This window comes from Zootoca vivipara, chromosome Z1 (genome assembly GCF_965207765.1).
Source record: "Zootoca vivipara chromosome Z1, rZooViv2.hap1.1, whole genome shotgun sequence".
In the NCBI taxonomy this organism is placed as follows: Eukaryota; Metazoa; Chordata; class Lepidosauria; order Squamata; family Lacertidae; genus Zootoca; species Zootoca vivipara.
Genome location: NC_142583.1, coordinates 47,134,314 through 47,149,972, shown reverse-complemented (window position 1 = coordinate 47,149,972; position 15,659 = coordinate 47,134,314). Strand labels below are relative to the sequence as shown.

At 41.0% G+C, this 15,659-nt stretch overlaps 1 protein-coding gene across 2 annotated transcripts in view; it reads right to left on the bottom strand.

The window, feature by feature from the left end:
• NDNF (neuron derived neurotrophic factor) overlaps positions 1-14,939 on the bottom strand; it is a 35,700-nt gene extending 20,761 nt beyond the window's left edge. Inside the window, exon 1 of one of the 2 annotated variants that reach the window (XM_035113180.3) lies at positions 13,884-14,939. Coding sequence is in view for 1 of the 2 variants with exons in the window: in XM_088660373.1 (XP_088516499.1) it covers positions 12,519-12,583 (65 nt within the window). In the remaining variant the exon portion in view is untranslated. Of the gene's footprint in view, positions 1-12,518; positions 12,685-13,883 lie in introns of those variants that run through there. The other variant, XM_088660373.1, reaches the window with a different exon arrangement.
• Positions 14,940-15,659: the final 720 nt, after the last annotated feature.

The window sequence follows — 15,659 nt, the reverse complement described above, 5'->3', positions numbered from 1 at the left end:
CAGGAGAAAGACAAGAATATGAAATTCCATTAAGTGAGTGGAAGTCCACTTTGCACATGCATGGACAGCCATGGATATATTGCTTAACACATTTATTCCCATGTAAATTCTGCCAAATTTGTCTTAATTATCTGTATCTATGTTATACAAATGTGTGCCAAGAAGTCATGCTATAATTAATTAAGAGGAAACTTTTCTTGTTGTTTTAATGTAGTTCAGAGGGTTTCTCCTCAAGTGGTACATAAATTTATTATGAGATCTTATTACTGTGTTATGAGATTTGTAAATTGAATAGATGAATCTGGATTAAGTAAATTGGCTGTATTGTTTACACAAAGAGCAGCATGGTTTCATTTTATGTTCTGTGCCAAAACAAAGGTGGAATGCATTTCACAAACTTTTAATGCCCCACAAAAATGAGCCCACCCCTTTCAGCACCTGTTTATGAGGGAACTAGTGCTGGATAAAGGAGAAACACATCCCTGTTGCTAACCAGGCTGAAGCCCAATCACACTAGGATGCAAATCCAAATCCAAATCTTATTTCAGTTAAAACAGTTCAGGGGAATAAATCAAAACTGTGCATGTGCACAATTAGTAGAATGTAGCGGGTTTTCTACAAGCATGTTTTTTGTCCCTTTCTGATCAAATGAGTCAAAACGTACATGGCTTAAAATGGCTCCTACCATGTTTTAGGGTTACCTTCTTCTCTGGGGAATCACTCATGGTTGCTCTTTACAGCCTGATGGTTTGTCTCAACAAAATGCAATCTAATTCCACAAAACGAGAGAGGTTTCTGCCTCCTTATGCAAAGCTGAATGAAAAAGGGGCTCTGATTTCCAAGGAAGATCTCCTGGTTTTTACAACCCTATCACCATTGTAATCACATTCATCATTACATTTCATCCAAGGAGCCCATGCCGACATACATGGTTTTCTTCCTCCCGATTTAACCTAACAACAACCTTGTGAGGTAGGCTAGGCTAAGATACTTTGACTGGTCCAAGATGCAGCTATTCAAGCACCACTTACATTTCCACCTGCTGGTAATTCTAAAACATCGTAAGTGTTCCACCACCATGTATTTAAAACAGCAACTAGTGGGAGAAAGACTAATATTTGTGGATACATGTCCAAACACATGGACTTGGATTGTAAATGTGCCTTCTGAGATGGGTTTCTTCTGTTCATGGAAGGCTAGTGGATGATCCCAGGGACAGGGGTAGAAGGGGGTAATTTTTGTTGATTGCCCCACTTCCTGCAGCCTCCTCATTGGTTGGATATTCAGAACTCTACCCACAGGATGCTCCAGCCAAGGGAAGGAAACACAGCATTATCACCACTTCAATTCTGTAAACAGTTTAATTTGCACCAGGTTTCTAGATTTCAACAAGTCAATTCAGACAGTCTGAATGCAAGCAAATTAGTGTATCTGAATTAAATAGGAAACAGCAAAGCACTTTCATATTCATAACAGCATGGACATTTTGCAAAATGATTTCATAACTTAAGCCTCTATTCTAGTCTATGGTGACCTGAAACCCTGTTATTCTCAGTTATTAGAGTGGATCCAGGTTTATAGTGCGATACTAACTATGCCCTATTTAATCCATTGGGGCTTATTCCCAGCTTGGTGGATTTAGAATTGCAGCCTTAGTTAATTTCAAGGGGTTTACTTGTAGCATGACTGACTAAAGTCCCACTGATTTCATTGGCCCTATAATGCGAGATGAGCGCGCAACCCCGAGTCGGTCACGACTGGACCTAATGGTCAGGGGTCCCTTTACCTTTATTCTAAGCATTACTAAGTCTGGATCTAAACCATTCTGTTCAATTGAGGTGCAGACCCTGATAATTGGAGTTTCTGGAAAGAGGAAAAGGGTTGTCTTGAGTATTCAATTGTTGGCTTAATTAATATTACAGCATTTATTTATTATTGTTGTTCATTCTTATTATTTATTCTTATTCTTATTATTTTCCAAAATGTATAGGAAAGCAATAATTTTCTCTTTAAATCAAATACAAATGTAAATAAAGCAGAAGAATGCTAAATGTACATACCTGAGAACAGCTAGGCTACAATAAAGCCCCAGAGAAATTGGGGCTACTGTGAATATCATCATTATAATGATGATGATGATGATGATAATGATAATGATCTGGTAAAAAATGTTCCTAAACTGTTCTCAGTGTTCTACTATTTAAAAATTCCAGATGATTCAGAACACCATGCTTGTTATTTTATTATATGACACAAAAGTGGTGGCCATGCTCCCTGTTGCAGGGAAATTTCAAACATTGTTAGTTTACACAGCATGAGGAGTATTCACCTGTGATGTATGGCAGGGGCAGCTTAGCAGTGCAAATGGAACAGAACCTGCTTCTTGTGTCTGTATATCTTATACTATGTGTCTACCAGCAGCAAACAAGGGTAACCTAGAAATTGTATCCAACTCCATCACAAAGCCTAGGGGTAAATTGTAACACAGTAAAAGTGTTTAAGAAGGCTATTCTACATAGCTACCTCCTCATCAGTTTATCATAGCTGCCAAGTTTTCCCTTTTCTCGCGAGGAAGCCTATTCAGCATAATGGAAAATCCCTTAAAAAAGGGGATAACTTGGCAGCTATGCAGTTTATCCGTCTAAAAGCTTTTTTTGCATAAAAAACACACAAGGCCAAAGAGTCAAATTTAACTGAAAATGGTAATCTATTGGACAGGCATTTCTTATCCATATTAATCTTATCAATAGCACAGGTAGTTTAACCAAAACGACCTCATTATTATCACAAACTAACAGCAATCACAGCACCACTGTTCAGTGTTCATTGTTCTGGAAGCCTAATCTATCTAATAACACACTACAGTTTTTTCTTCTTCTTCATATTCATATTTGTTAGGAACAGCAGGTCTTGGGAGAATGTAGACCAAAAATACTATTTTTGTTCATTTATGTTTCACTTATCTCTACTACTTATCACTACATCTTGTGTATTAAGGCCCTATCAGTTATTAGATTTTATTCACAATATGGTACGGTACTAATTCAATTAGGATAAACAGAAGTTACCACAATGCCCTTTAAGTAGCAATTATAATCAATTAGCTGAATTCATTCTGAGTTCCCTGTGGGACACAGATAATCAAGGAAGAATGTGTAAGCTCCATTAACAATTCTTAGTTAGCCATAGTGTATCCAAACACAAAAAATTTGATTCCCTGGGGAAGGAGGGCAACCTAGGTATTTAGAAACATACGGTATACCATCAGCGGCTGTGTGCTCCACAGAGAAAGAAAGCACATTGCCTCCAAACTGGGGTAGGAGGGAGAGAGATTAACGAGTCACACCATCTGGTAGGTGCTCAGCCATGGTCACCATCCAGGATCCATTTTCATGTAATAGCTTGTGGATGGCGGGCACATTTTTCTAGCATCTCAGTTCTGCAGTTCTGCAAACCAGCAGAACACCATGTTTATTTCCCCACAAACCTAGCAAATCTACTATACTCCAAAAAGCTCCTTTTATTTTTCTTCAACACAAACCAAGTGCTTGCTGATGATTACCAAACACAACTATCCCAATCTGTACCCTACTTTGCCATCATAATAATCAGTGCTTTTTTACCCCAGTTGCTCACTTACTGTAACAATTTCATGGTAAGTACTGGCACCAATTTTTCTATTTAAAAGCACTGGTAATACTCCGTAGTAATAAACTAATCTGTACTTACTCATTATGATGCATCAGAGCACTTTCCTTCCTTGCACAATTGCATACTTTATGCACGTGTAATTTGTGGTACAAGCTGCCATTTGTGTAAGAAGCTGAAAAAACTTCTGTGTAAGTTGGGGGGGAACTACCTCTACCTAACAGAGTAAAAAAAAGCTACCAGTATCTACTACCACCTTTTAGAAAAAATGAGGTGAAGTAGAAGTATCTAGATTCTTAAGAAACTCACCAATGGATAGCAAGGATTGCTGTGACCTTATTAATGAGGAATAAATCATTAAGGATTAATAATAAATTGCTCCTGGAATTCAGCTTAAACTCAGGGAGAGACTGCCTCTTCATTGGCAAGCCAGAAGCTTCAACAATCCATAGAAGTATTAAACTACCAATTGCTAATGTTTGGGTACCTGAATACATGCCATTTCATTAGCTGAATTAAATTGAGGTAAACCATTTACCCTAGCAAGTGCAGGGTAAATTTATTAGTTTGTAGGACACAAGATGTTACAGTGCAAAATGGCAATGTAAAATTGAAAAATGTATTCAAAGCTGTCATGTTCAATATAGAATAGTTATACATAAGTCTGTTCTCATACAATGTTAATCTTCTAGCGTATTGTTATTAAATTTATTTATATCCTGTCTTTTTCCTAGATTGAGATGCAAGGCTGCTTACAGATAATATTTTTTTAGTTTAATTTTTTTAAATCATTTATGTAATAAATATTAGGTTTTATTCTTTGTCATCTTCTGTAAGGATGCAGTATCTGAATTCCTCTGAATGCAAGGCATCCCCATTCTTTGGTTTTGATTTCCTCCCCTGGGCAGTTCATCAATTTCAAGAGCAAATACTTCTCCCTGCAGTAAGATACCCCACTACAGTTTTCTAAAATAATAAATCATCTCCTCTTGTTTCATGCTACTTTATAGTATCCTTTAGCTTAGTTTGATTCCAGCCAACTACCAGAAACTAGCAGTTTAAAACTCGTTAAATAGATCTGTGCATACAAAACATTCTCGTCTCAAAAAAATGCTCAAAGCAAGGCACTTCCTTCCAGTCATTAAAATCTATTGGCAAAAGGTGAAAGCATCCCAAGACAGCATGAAGCTTATGTGTTCTCTACACTATCAATCACTGCTCCAGTAAATATCCTCCAGATATGTGGCAGGCATTTTTCTCTTATGGCTGCAATCCTTAACTCATATTTATTCTGGTTCTATGCACATTATACTCAGAAAAAAGTCTCACTGAGTTCAGTGGGGCTTTCTTCTACGTTGTGTGCATACAGTTGTACTCCCAAAGCCAAACTACATGTGACATTAAAACAAGGACTTCACTTATTCATGAGTCCTCCGTAGAATTATTTGGGAATTCAGGTGGTCCCACTACCTTCTGTGATTTACTGGAGTGTCTTAGTAGATAGTTATCTCCCACAGTGCCTTGTGTCCCCTGCAAATTTTGCTTATGCATTGAGATTGCTTTCATGTCCAAACGGCTCTTCTGATGTATTATGGATAGAAGAGGACCCTAATGCGTATTGTCAAAAAATCATTTTTGCTTATCTCAAATACTCTAGGAGATGTTTTGCCTCCCAGTTTCATTTAGAGTGAAAGTAATCAGACCTAACTATTCTTCTTTCTAAGTGCATAACATTAGTCACATGTTTAAACAAGCATGCTTAATCTGGCTGCCTTTATTTTGGTGGGAAAGCAGACATTGGGCCCTGGAATGTGATCCTGACCTGGAATGTGTACCTGATGTCTCCTTCCTGGCTGGTTTTTGCCATCAAATACACTGTTTACTGCAAACAGCATCTATGAGAGAAAATAGGAGAGCAGCAGAATGAACTGGTGTGGGGCCCCAATCTGGATCAGGATCACATCCTGGATTTGGCCCTGCACTGCTTTTCCTCACTTATTCCACTCTTGGTAATAAGATGATACAGGCTAGACCCATTAAAATCAATGGGATTTGCTAATCAGGGCTAACTTAAGTTCCATTGATTTCAATGCATTTGCTTCATGATTAACAGTCAGAATCCTAACCATGTCCACTCAGAAGTAAGTCTTATTGAATTCAATGGAACTTACTGCCAGATAAGTGGCATTAGGATGCTAGGCTACTTAAATGCAAAGCTTTATGAAACCTTTGACATCCATTTGTACATGACAGTGTACAAGCCAGGCAAGTGTTAACTTAAGTGTAATACATGACAGGCTACATTGCAAAGTCCACCTAAACTTTTAGCATTTTAAAAAACCGAGTAATAAAAATAATGCTCCTCAAGAGCAGACTTGAACTTATATGTTCAACAGATAATGTATGAAAGTATGAATTATTTCTACTTCTATATGTATCAGTAACCAATCCCATCAGCAATGACATAAAAGATAACATACAAAACAAATATAAACACATATTTTTCAAAAAGTAGCTCCATAATAGTTTTCTGTGCATGAGATAAGTTAGAACATACTGTTTCTATTACCTTTAGTTTTAAAACCACACACATAAAAGTTGCAAAAAGAGTGTGAACGGCTAAATATAAATTTGGTAATGAATAGATTAATTAGTAAGTTCACCTTTTTTAAAAAAAAAAAAGCGCTGAGGAAAGGCATGATAAATACCTGCTTAGTAACCAAATTAGATTCAGCATCCACCAAAGTGGCAAAATTCAAACAGAATGCTGAAAATAGCCCCTTGAGAAGGGTGGCAGAAACTTTTTTAACCTTTAAAAACTAATGCAAAATCTAATGGCTCAAAATGAATGCACAGTCAAACAAGGCATGCTTTCCCCTTAAAAAGCTCTACTGTAACAGAAGCTAGGGCCCAGATGTTCTGTGGTTAAAGCTGTCGCTTCATTGCATGAAGGCACCGCAGGAGTGAAACATAGCCCTAGCATTCCTTCATCTAAAATTCATTTTTTGGCTTGTTTTTCTAACAGTTTCTTAAACTGACAAGCAAAGTCTAAAAGTTTTTCTTTTATATCATCATGAAGTGTATCCTTTTACAAAATAGGATTTCTGACGATGTGTTTATTCACTATTTTTCATAACATATTTGACACAAGATGTTGAGGAGAGAGAATAGAGCTTTCAGAAGTCAAGGGTAAATACTTTGACACCTTTCACATTCAAGAAGCTTCTGTGTCCAGGATCCAAACATGTTTTGCAGGGATCATGTTTAATATAATGTGTAACCGTAAGAATGTGGCAGCTTGTCCAACTGTATTTTTAAAGACCAGATCGAAAGCGTACTCTTCTATTGTCTCCCTAGCCAAAGAGATGCCAACAACAACAGCAGCAATATCTAAAACTATATTTCAGAGATATTCATCAGCCTATGGATGGTTTCCAGGGTGCCTCCAAAGTTGTCTAACAAATAAATCCAAACTCACATGTAAATTTGCCCCTTTGAATTAATGAATTTCTATTTCCAACCACCAGACTAAAAAAAACCTCTGTTAACTCAACATTATTTGGAATTACTTTTAATTTAATTTTTTCACAACCTAATTTTCCAAATTAAATATTAACTTTTCAATGGTAGTGCCAACAACAACAAAAAATAGGTACTAAAATCAATTAGCAATGTCAAGTTGCCAACACCAAATCCTGAGATATACTACCATATATAGTGCCTACATTCAAAATTGCACTTTTCTCGTCACTTTTCTCCATAGAACAATGCTCAATTGTCTCCAGACACACAGTCATATGGATAAACATAATGTACACACCAAGAGTATACATAGACATACTAATCAGCAATATTATCATTCTGGCAGCATTTTTGGAGCCGTTGTCATGAGAGGAATTGCATGCTAAACCTATTCGTGTATTATGGCAAGAATGGGCATATTCAGAACTGGAGAAAAGCAACCAAGAAAATGCTTGCCCTAAATGATGAACCCATTTCACAATGCAGTCGACATAAAGCACTAGAATTTAACCCCCTTCCAAGCGTGTTCATAATCAATAGAATTTACACAAGTTTAAATCCCCACATTCCAGTTTAACGGTGTCTGGTCATTATTATCAAAGCAGCATACAATAAGAAAAACAAAGGGAGAGATACAGATTCTAAAAGCAATAAAACCTTTCCTACTATTATCATGAGATAAATTATGTGTTTCCAAGTGGTTTAGGTACTAACAGCTTGCTCTTATTTTTGTCTGCACCAGTAATTACATGTTGAGGCTGAATAAGCGCTGTCCCAGTGCATCACAAAAATAATGCTATGTAATTGGCTTGGCAAGCAAATAGGCCTGTGATAAAAGTTTAGGATGCATTGGACCTGGAGCCTTCAATGTGATATCCATGAGCGCTGCAGCAACCTCATACATAATACTTAACACTCAACTAAGGTTTCCCTGCCCCTACCAATTTCTATTTTATTTTACAAATACTAGGTTTAGAGGGTTTGGTTCAGGGTTCAGGGAGTAGCCTTCTTCTTTTTTGTCTGTTTTATTTGTTCTGTGATGTGTGCAGGTGTTTTGCTTTTGCCTTTTTGGAGGAGGCATGGTTCTGAGCATCACCAGTTTTTCTTCTGCGAAACTGGCATGCTGTGGTACATACAACAGTTGCTTAGATTTCCAGCTGTGTCCCCAGGTGCCCAAAAGCTGGAGAGCTCTGATCTACACAACCCACATTGGGTCATACCAGAGTTGCAGTTCTGCACCTTCGAATTGGCAAGCAAGGCTTACTTTTCTTCTTGAGTTATTTAAACAGCTCCTATTGAAAGCTGTACCTTTTCACAAGCACAATAGTGTTCAAAATAGTGTTCAAAGGTCCATTAGATTCTAGACCCTAAATTTGCCAAGTGCATGTCTGAACAATGAACAAGCATGCAAAAAGCATCTCTGGGGACCATGTGAAAAATTTGTTTGCACAAAAGTTCATCGTCAGCTGTACTGACATGCAACAGACATAATGGCCATGTCCTGGATTAAAAACCTGTGTTCTTGTTTTTCCGGAAATGTAAGTGGCATAATTTAACTCAACTTCAATTTGGGACATTTTCTAACATAGTATATTGCCTTATGTTGAATCAGCCCATTGGTCCATCTAGTCCAGTACTCATTACACTGACTAGCATCAGCTCCCCAAAGTTTCAGACAGGTGTCCTTCAGAGCCCTACTTGCAGAAGTCAAGGACTGAACCTTGGGTCTTGTGCATGCCACAAATGAGCTACAGCTGATAGCCCAGGAGTTATGCTGATTAGCCACCATACCTTCAACAGATGTTGTGGGACAGATTTACATCAAACCCTCATTATATCGAAAGACATATGGTGCATAATGCAGCAGGGCAACCAAACCCTGAGGTCCATAGGGCAGAAATGCTTATCGGACTTGTTTGTTGTGTCTTGAGTTTAATTTTATCGTAATAGCTACTTACTGCATTCATCTGACTCGTGTCAGGTTTTTAAAGCATGTACACATAATTAGCATGTACACACAGTACACCAGCTTCAAGAACTGTGTGCCTCAGACTCATATCTGACTAGCTGGGAGTATTAAGATAGAATGCAGCTCTGAGTGTGTTTAGAATCGCCGGGACACATAGTGTTATATATAGAGAATATCTGAGAGGTTTAAGATATGCAAAAGGGGGCACTTCATTCAACATCATGTTGCTTGTGTGCCCTCGGAGCATCTGTTACATAGCACCTAGAGTCATTAAATGCTACTTCTGTGCTGCCATAAAGGTCTGGTTTTTTTTGTGGGGGGGGGGTTAAACCCCTGTCATCTACAAACTAACATCTGTCTAACATGCATGTGACAAATTTAAACCCTCAAATTAGAAAAATATGTCTTATTATGTTGTATGCTTTACTAAGTGTACTTTTTACCCCAAACCAGTGATGAAAACACTACAGCCATCATGTTCTTCACAGAAAGCTGACATATCTATAGATGATGCCAACTATTTTCTCATATATATTATGGAATTTGTTCAGTGTGAGAAACCATAATCTTTTGAAATATCAGAATGTCAGAATTAAGGAAAAATTGGTACGCCGCAGTATTTTAAAAACAACATACAGAAACAAAAATCTGCGAATGGTATTTCCCACTTTAAGTTTCTGTTGGTTTTAAAATCAAAATACAAAGCAGAAAAGAGTAGCAAACATGCGCCAGCTTTTAACAATCTTACTTGCTTTGCAATCACAGAAAAACCTAGTGAGTTTCAAATCTATAAACCAGCTTTCTGTTTAACATATATATTTTTCTTCACATCTATCTTAAGTAGACCAGAGAAGAGGAGTTAATCTTGTCCTCCACTGTTCTGTAACTTGAATTTTTTTATTCTTCCTTATACTGAAAATTGCATTCCTCTTACACTGGACACACTGGTTCAAAATACTCATAAAATAAGAGCCTGGTAAAATCAGTTATTAGTCATTTTCTCTCTCTCTCTCTCTCTCACACACACACACACACACACACACACAGGGGGGGCAGGGGGGAGGGGGAAAGAGATGATGTTTCTCCCAATACATGAAAAGGCTGGTAGGAACTACAAATGGTAGAGTTTAATACACTACCACACGGTGAAGTTGAGTAGGATTCCTGTGGAAATTAGTGGGTGTAGGTGTAAAAGATTGAAGCAATAATCAAAAATGGTTGTGGGAGCTGGACGTAGGATCACTGATATGTCCAGATCCAGGTCCCATGAACACCTTTGAGAAAGTTGTACTACATATTCAGCAAGGGTTGAAATGTTTCTCTACAACATGTACGCCAAAAGCTATTCTTTGGATGTAAAATGTTGTGTCATATACGGTCATGAACAGACTAATTTATATTGTTATTTATCTGTTTATTCAATTTATCTCCCATCCTTCTTCCTCAAGGAGCCCAGGGAGGCAATTACCATATACTTTATATATTTTATTATAGTATCCGTCATTGTGACTAAGCACATCACTGAAAAGTTATTTTATGTAGTGCAAAGATCAAACTGGCAACCCAATCCTATATATGTTTACTCAAAAATGATCACAGGATTGCAGCCTAAAACCTATGCAGACTTATATGGGAAGGAAGCACCCTTGTGCACAACATCAATCTACTTCTGAGTAGACATGCACTGGCCTGAGCAAGACTTATGAAGATGATGTATACATAAAATAATCTATATCAGATAAAGAAGCTGATACTATCAGCCTGCTGCAAATTTTTATTGCAGGTTCCCCACCAAGTTAAATTTCTGAAAATGTGAAAGAACTCTGAAATGTGAAACAACTCTGGAAAGATTGGTTTCATTAGATCTGAAATCTGTGGCACATAGCTGGATGTAAGTACTAGTGAATCAGGTCCCTGGTGGAGATTCTCTGACTTGATCCCATTATTATTACAACCCTTTTGTTTGGGGACTGAATCATAAACAAGCAAGTTCTGTACTGAGCAGAAATTATGCCATTTTGGTCCCGCCTTCCTTCCTACTGAGCATCTCAACAAAGCACAGTAAACAAATCATACAAGAGCTGTGATTTTGTAGGATCATTTCAAATGACTATCTGATTTGTAAACATATACTTTACTCACAATTGCCACATGCTACTATATACTTTACTTTTGGGGGATTTTTTTAAAAAATGGCATAGCAGGGAAGTGGAGATACCAAGAACAGAATCATCTGGTCCCTTGACTCAATAGTCAGCTCCCCTTTTCCAGGGTGACCCACAGTGGTTGATTCAAAGGCAGCGTCCTCTTTCTGTGGCATTGGCAAGGATATTGCATTTATATATAACAAAAAGCTAACCAGCTTGAGGAAGGCATAATACTTTCCCAGAGGAGTGTTAAATGGGTCCAGAACAAATAAACTTGTGGTGAGGGCTGTTTTTTAGAGCAGGGATACCCTTCAATTATATGCTCTTTGAGTGATAAAAGGCTGTATCTGTAAGTGATTAAGAGTTACTTTATAGTCATAGTTTCAGCTCTGTTGAAATAAATGTGTAATACAAGCCACACATATTTCATCTTCATTCCATCCAGTAACATCTTTCTTGTTTTGTTCCTTTAATTGCTGTGAACTGCCAGACCCCATTGCTAGACTAATCCACTGAATTTTCCAAAAGGTGCAGTAATAAAAGCAAACAAAACCATCTGGAAACACACATTTGTTTCTCTAGAATATTTTGTTTAAAATATTACTAGTTTTAAAGACTTATGGGGAGTTTAAAAGAAACTTGCTAATAATAATATAACATCGATCATGAGCAGTTCTTAAAGAAGAAAATAGTTTAATTACCCCCTCCCCCTTCTGATCCTTATATAAGAAGTATAACAACTTTTTAAAACGCACACAAACTAAAACTGAAATTCATCTCTAACTCCAATTTGGAAAAGGTAACCAAATCAATGAAGTCAATTAAGATGTTTAAACTTCAGCTTGAAAGAGCTTGTTTGAGTTTTGCTTTGGTTAAACTGTGGTGGTGATGTGGGTGGGGACAAATGCCAGAGCCCCATATCCTGCAAGTGGTTAGGCTGCAGGAAAACTTTGGAGGAGACTACAGGATCACAAGCTGGAAGAGGGAGAAAAGAAGCTATTTTTAAGTAATAGGCAGCCTCTGGGTTATTTCCAGCCTTCTTCCTTCTCCTGGTCTCCCTTAGCCTCTCCCACAATTACCGTCTTCCAGAAGATCACTGTGCCACTACAAGGAGAGGTTTCAGGGGTGCTGCGGCAGCAGGTAGATTAGAATAACCGAATGCTCCTTCTTTGGAGTAATGAGAGGGTCCATAACTTTGGATAGAAGGGGAGGAAAGGAGAAGGGGAACCCACCTAAGAACCAAACTGTCATGCCATGCGAGAACAGGCTTCAAACAGGAGCCCTCCCGAAAACTCATCGCGGGTGGGGAACTTCTCCTGACGCGGTTCCGCCAGCCAGAGGAGATTTGCTCAGCCCCTCAGACGCTGCCCCTTTGGAGCGACGGAGGCGAAAGGAAACCTTGTGGGCAAGTCTTGTGAAGTTGCGCCGCTCCCCCGCCCTCACCCCGGCGCAGAAAAAGAAAAGCAAGTTGGCTTGATCTCAGGTTCATGCCTCTCTTTCCCCTCCAACAGCACGAAGAACCCTTCCCAAAGTAAAGAGGATAATGGGAAGATCAGACACGGGATGAAGCAGACTGGCAGCAGGCAGATTTGCCTCATCAGATGACGAGAGAGAGAGAGAGAGAGAGAGAGAGAGAGAGAGAGAGAGAGAGAGAGAGAGAGAGAGAGAGAGAGAGAGAGAGAGAGAGAGAGAGAGAAACGGGGGTGCAGACTAGTATTTGGCCAACCTGAACTTACAAAAATCAAGGTCAAAACCCCCAGATTTTAATGGGTGAGATTGCCTTAGCCATTCGTCACCTCAGATTCGGCGTGAGTGCGTGTGTGAGACAACAATCTACTCTGCTAACTTTAGTCCTGTCCCCAAATTTAATATCACTGCTTTAATTAATCCGGCACGAGGAGTTATCTCGATATCTTTCACAGCAGCTACCGTACTAACTTGCATTGGATCTTGCGCTGAAACTGGGGCTCTGGGCTGGTGTGTGTGTGTGTGTGTGTGTGTGTTAAATCGGAGAGCTGGATTTAAAAGGTGCCGAGAGGTAACTAATCCGCTTTAACTGATCTGACATCAGACAGCAAAGCAGATTCGAGGCTATTGCGCTCCAGTCATCTACCCCCCCTCCTCCCGCGCGCTTTTTTTCTCCGGTACGGATGCTCGACCTGGGTGCATTTTGGAGCCAAGGAGTTGGACTGTCTGGCTCCACAAACAGGTGGAGAGGGAAGTGAAGACGGGGCGGGGAAGGCAGCTTTCCAAGAGCCAGCCTGTCCCAGGATCTCTCGCAGAGGGCGCTGGATCGTAAGGCTGGGCTTGCGCGCGCACAGCTGAGTTCGGCATGTGTGGGGCACGGCAGCCACCGCTGCCCGAGGCACGGGCTGCCCTTACCCGCTGCTCTCCCCTCTCCGAGTGTCCCACCTCAAGTGTCCGTTGCGCGCCATCACCCCCAAACCTGCTCTGCCCCCGCTTAGGCTGCTTCTGTCTGAGCTCCTCAGCCCGGCGAGAGCCGAGAGCACAGGGCGCCCCTCCATGGTGCGAAGCCTCCAGTCGCGCAGCGCAGAAAGCCCCGCGCGCCAACCTCTCCGCTTTCGGCTTCTGCTTACCTGAACGGGTCAGCCTTGATTGGCCCGCGCCGACTTTGCCCCAAGTTCTTCGCGCGCGCTTCTGAGGCGAACCAAGAGGCTAGGCGGGCTCTGAGGAGAACCGAGCGCGACCGAGGCTCCTCGTTGCCCGCGAAAGAGCGCGAGGAGAGGGATTTAAACTTCCCTCGAAGTCGCGTTGCCCCGATGCTAGAGTTCCTTCGTCCGTTCCCTTTTTCCGTTTTTCAGCGGGAAGAAGAACGGCAGGCAAAGCCCGGGCAGGTCCTTCCCATTCTTCAGGAGGAGGAGAGGAGACCAAGTCAAGAGGGGCGAGGGGCGAAATTGCCTGGCTGGAGAGGCTCCCTTCGCTTCTCCCACAGTTGTCTTTCTCGTGTAATGTTTCAAAAACGAGCGAACAGCTCAGCGCCGAGGAGCTGAGGGGGATGGCGCCTGTGTGCGACTCGCTCGCTGCCTGCCCGGCTGAGTTAGGAGTGTGTTGTTCGCGCTGAATGTCACTTGAGTGCAGCCTGGGAGAGCCGCTCCCCCCCCTACACCCCCCCCTACACCCCGCCCGCTACTTTCCCTCCCTGGCCCTGCCGCCGCCGCCACACACGCGCTCTCGCGCACACACAGCGCGCGCGGGGCCACCAAGCACCAACCAGGCGCCTGGGCAACGCCAGGCAAAAGCCTATCGCGCGGCCGCCTCCCCTCCTCCCCTAAGCCTTGCCAATTGTCCCGGAGGGAGCGCACGCGGCAGCCCACCCCTCTCTCTCTCGCGCGCGCGCCGCTCTCTCCTCGGCAGGCTTTGCCCTCAGCCGGGGAAAGCGGGCAGGCGGCGAAAGCGGCGGAGGGGATTCACGATTCCTTCTCGCCTGCTGCCTGAGCTTAAACTCTCTCAGGGACGACGGTTCCCTCAGACCTGGGATGGCCGAAGTCATTCAAGCTGAGGCAGGTGCGGTAGAGACACACAGGCACAACCGGACCCACACAACTCGGGGGCAGAACTTGAAAGCAAAACGAGGCTGCCCTAGAGAGAAACAGGCCATTCGTGTCTCTGTCACAGGATGGCCTGCTGAGGGCGGCAGAAGCAGCTCCCTAAGAGTATCTTCATCCCCTGTTAAGGTACATGATCCTTTTAAGGTGAGATTCCAGGGAGGAGCCTGGTGTGCGTTATTGGGTCTTCTACAAATATAAAAAGTGTGTTTGAGCTGCTTCACGCGCTTTGGGCCACGTGGGAGTGTGGCTAATGTCAGAATGTAGAAGAGAACGTCAGGTATGTTCTAAGACTGACGTATACATTTAGACATATACACACACAAACCAATTAGCCACCTATGATATCTGGACGTGTCTACAAAGATAGTTCAGTCTGGTTCAGCCTCCTAGCAGACTTCAGTTTCTTTCACAGCATGAGGGTTTTTGTTGTTGTTAATTACCTTCTAAACTGTCTCAACGCAATTTACCCATAAGATAATTTAAAACAATTAAAAACCCCAAAACAACAAATATACCTGTATGCTTAGGGTGCATATAAAGATATAAAAGCAGCATGTTAATATAATTTAAGATTTGGATTTTATATTAAGGAGTAACAACTCCCAGATTTCTTCCCAACAGTTTGTGAAAATAACATGTTAATATAGGGGCAGACAATGGTGTCAAGGTGATTGAAAGTGGTTTGAGAGAGGCTCTGTTTTCCATGATGTTCACACTTTTTGGGGGATTCAGACTGTCATATAAACTGCGGTCAAACAGACTTTTCTCGATTTTGAAATTATACAAGAACCCACAGATTTGCTT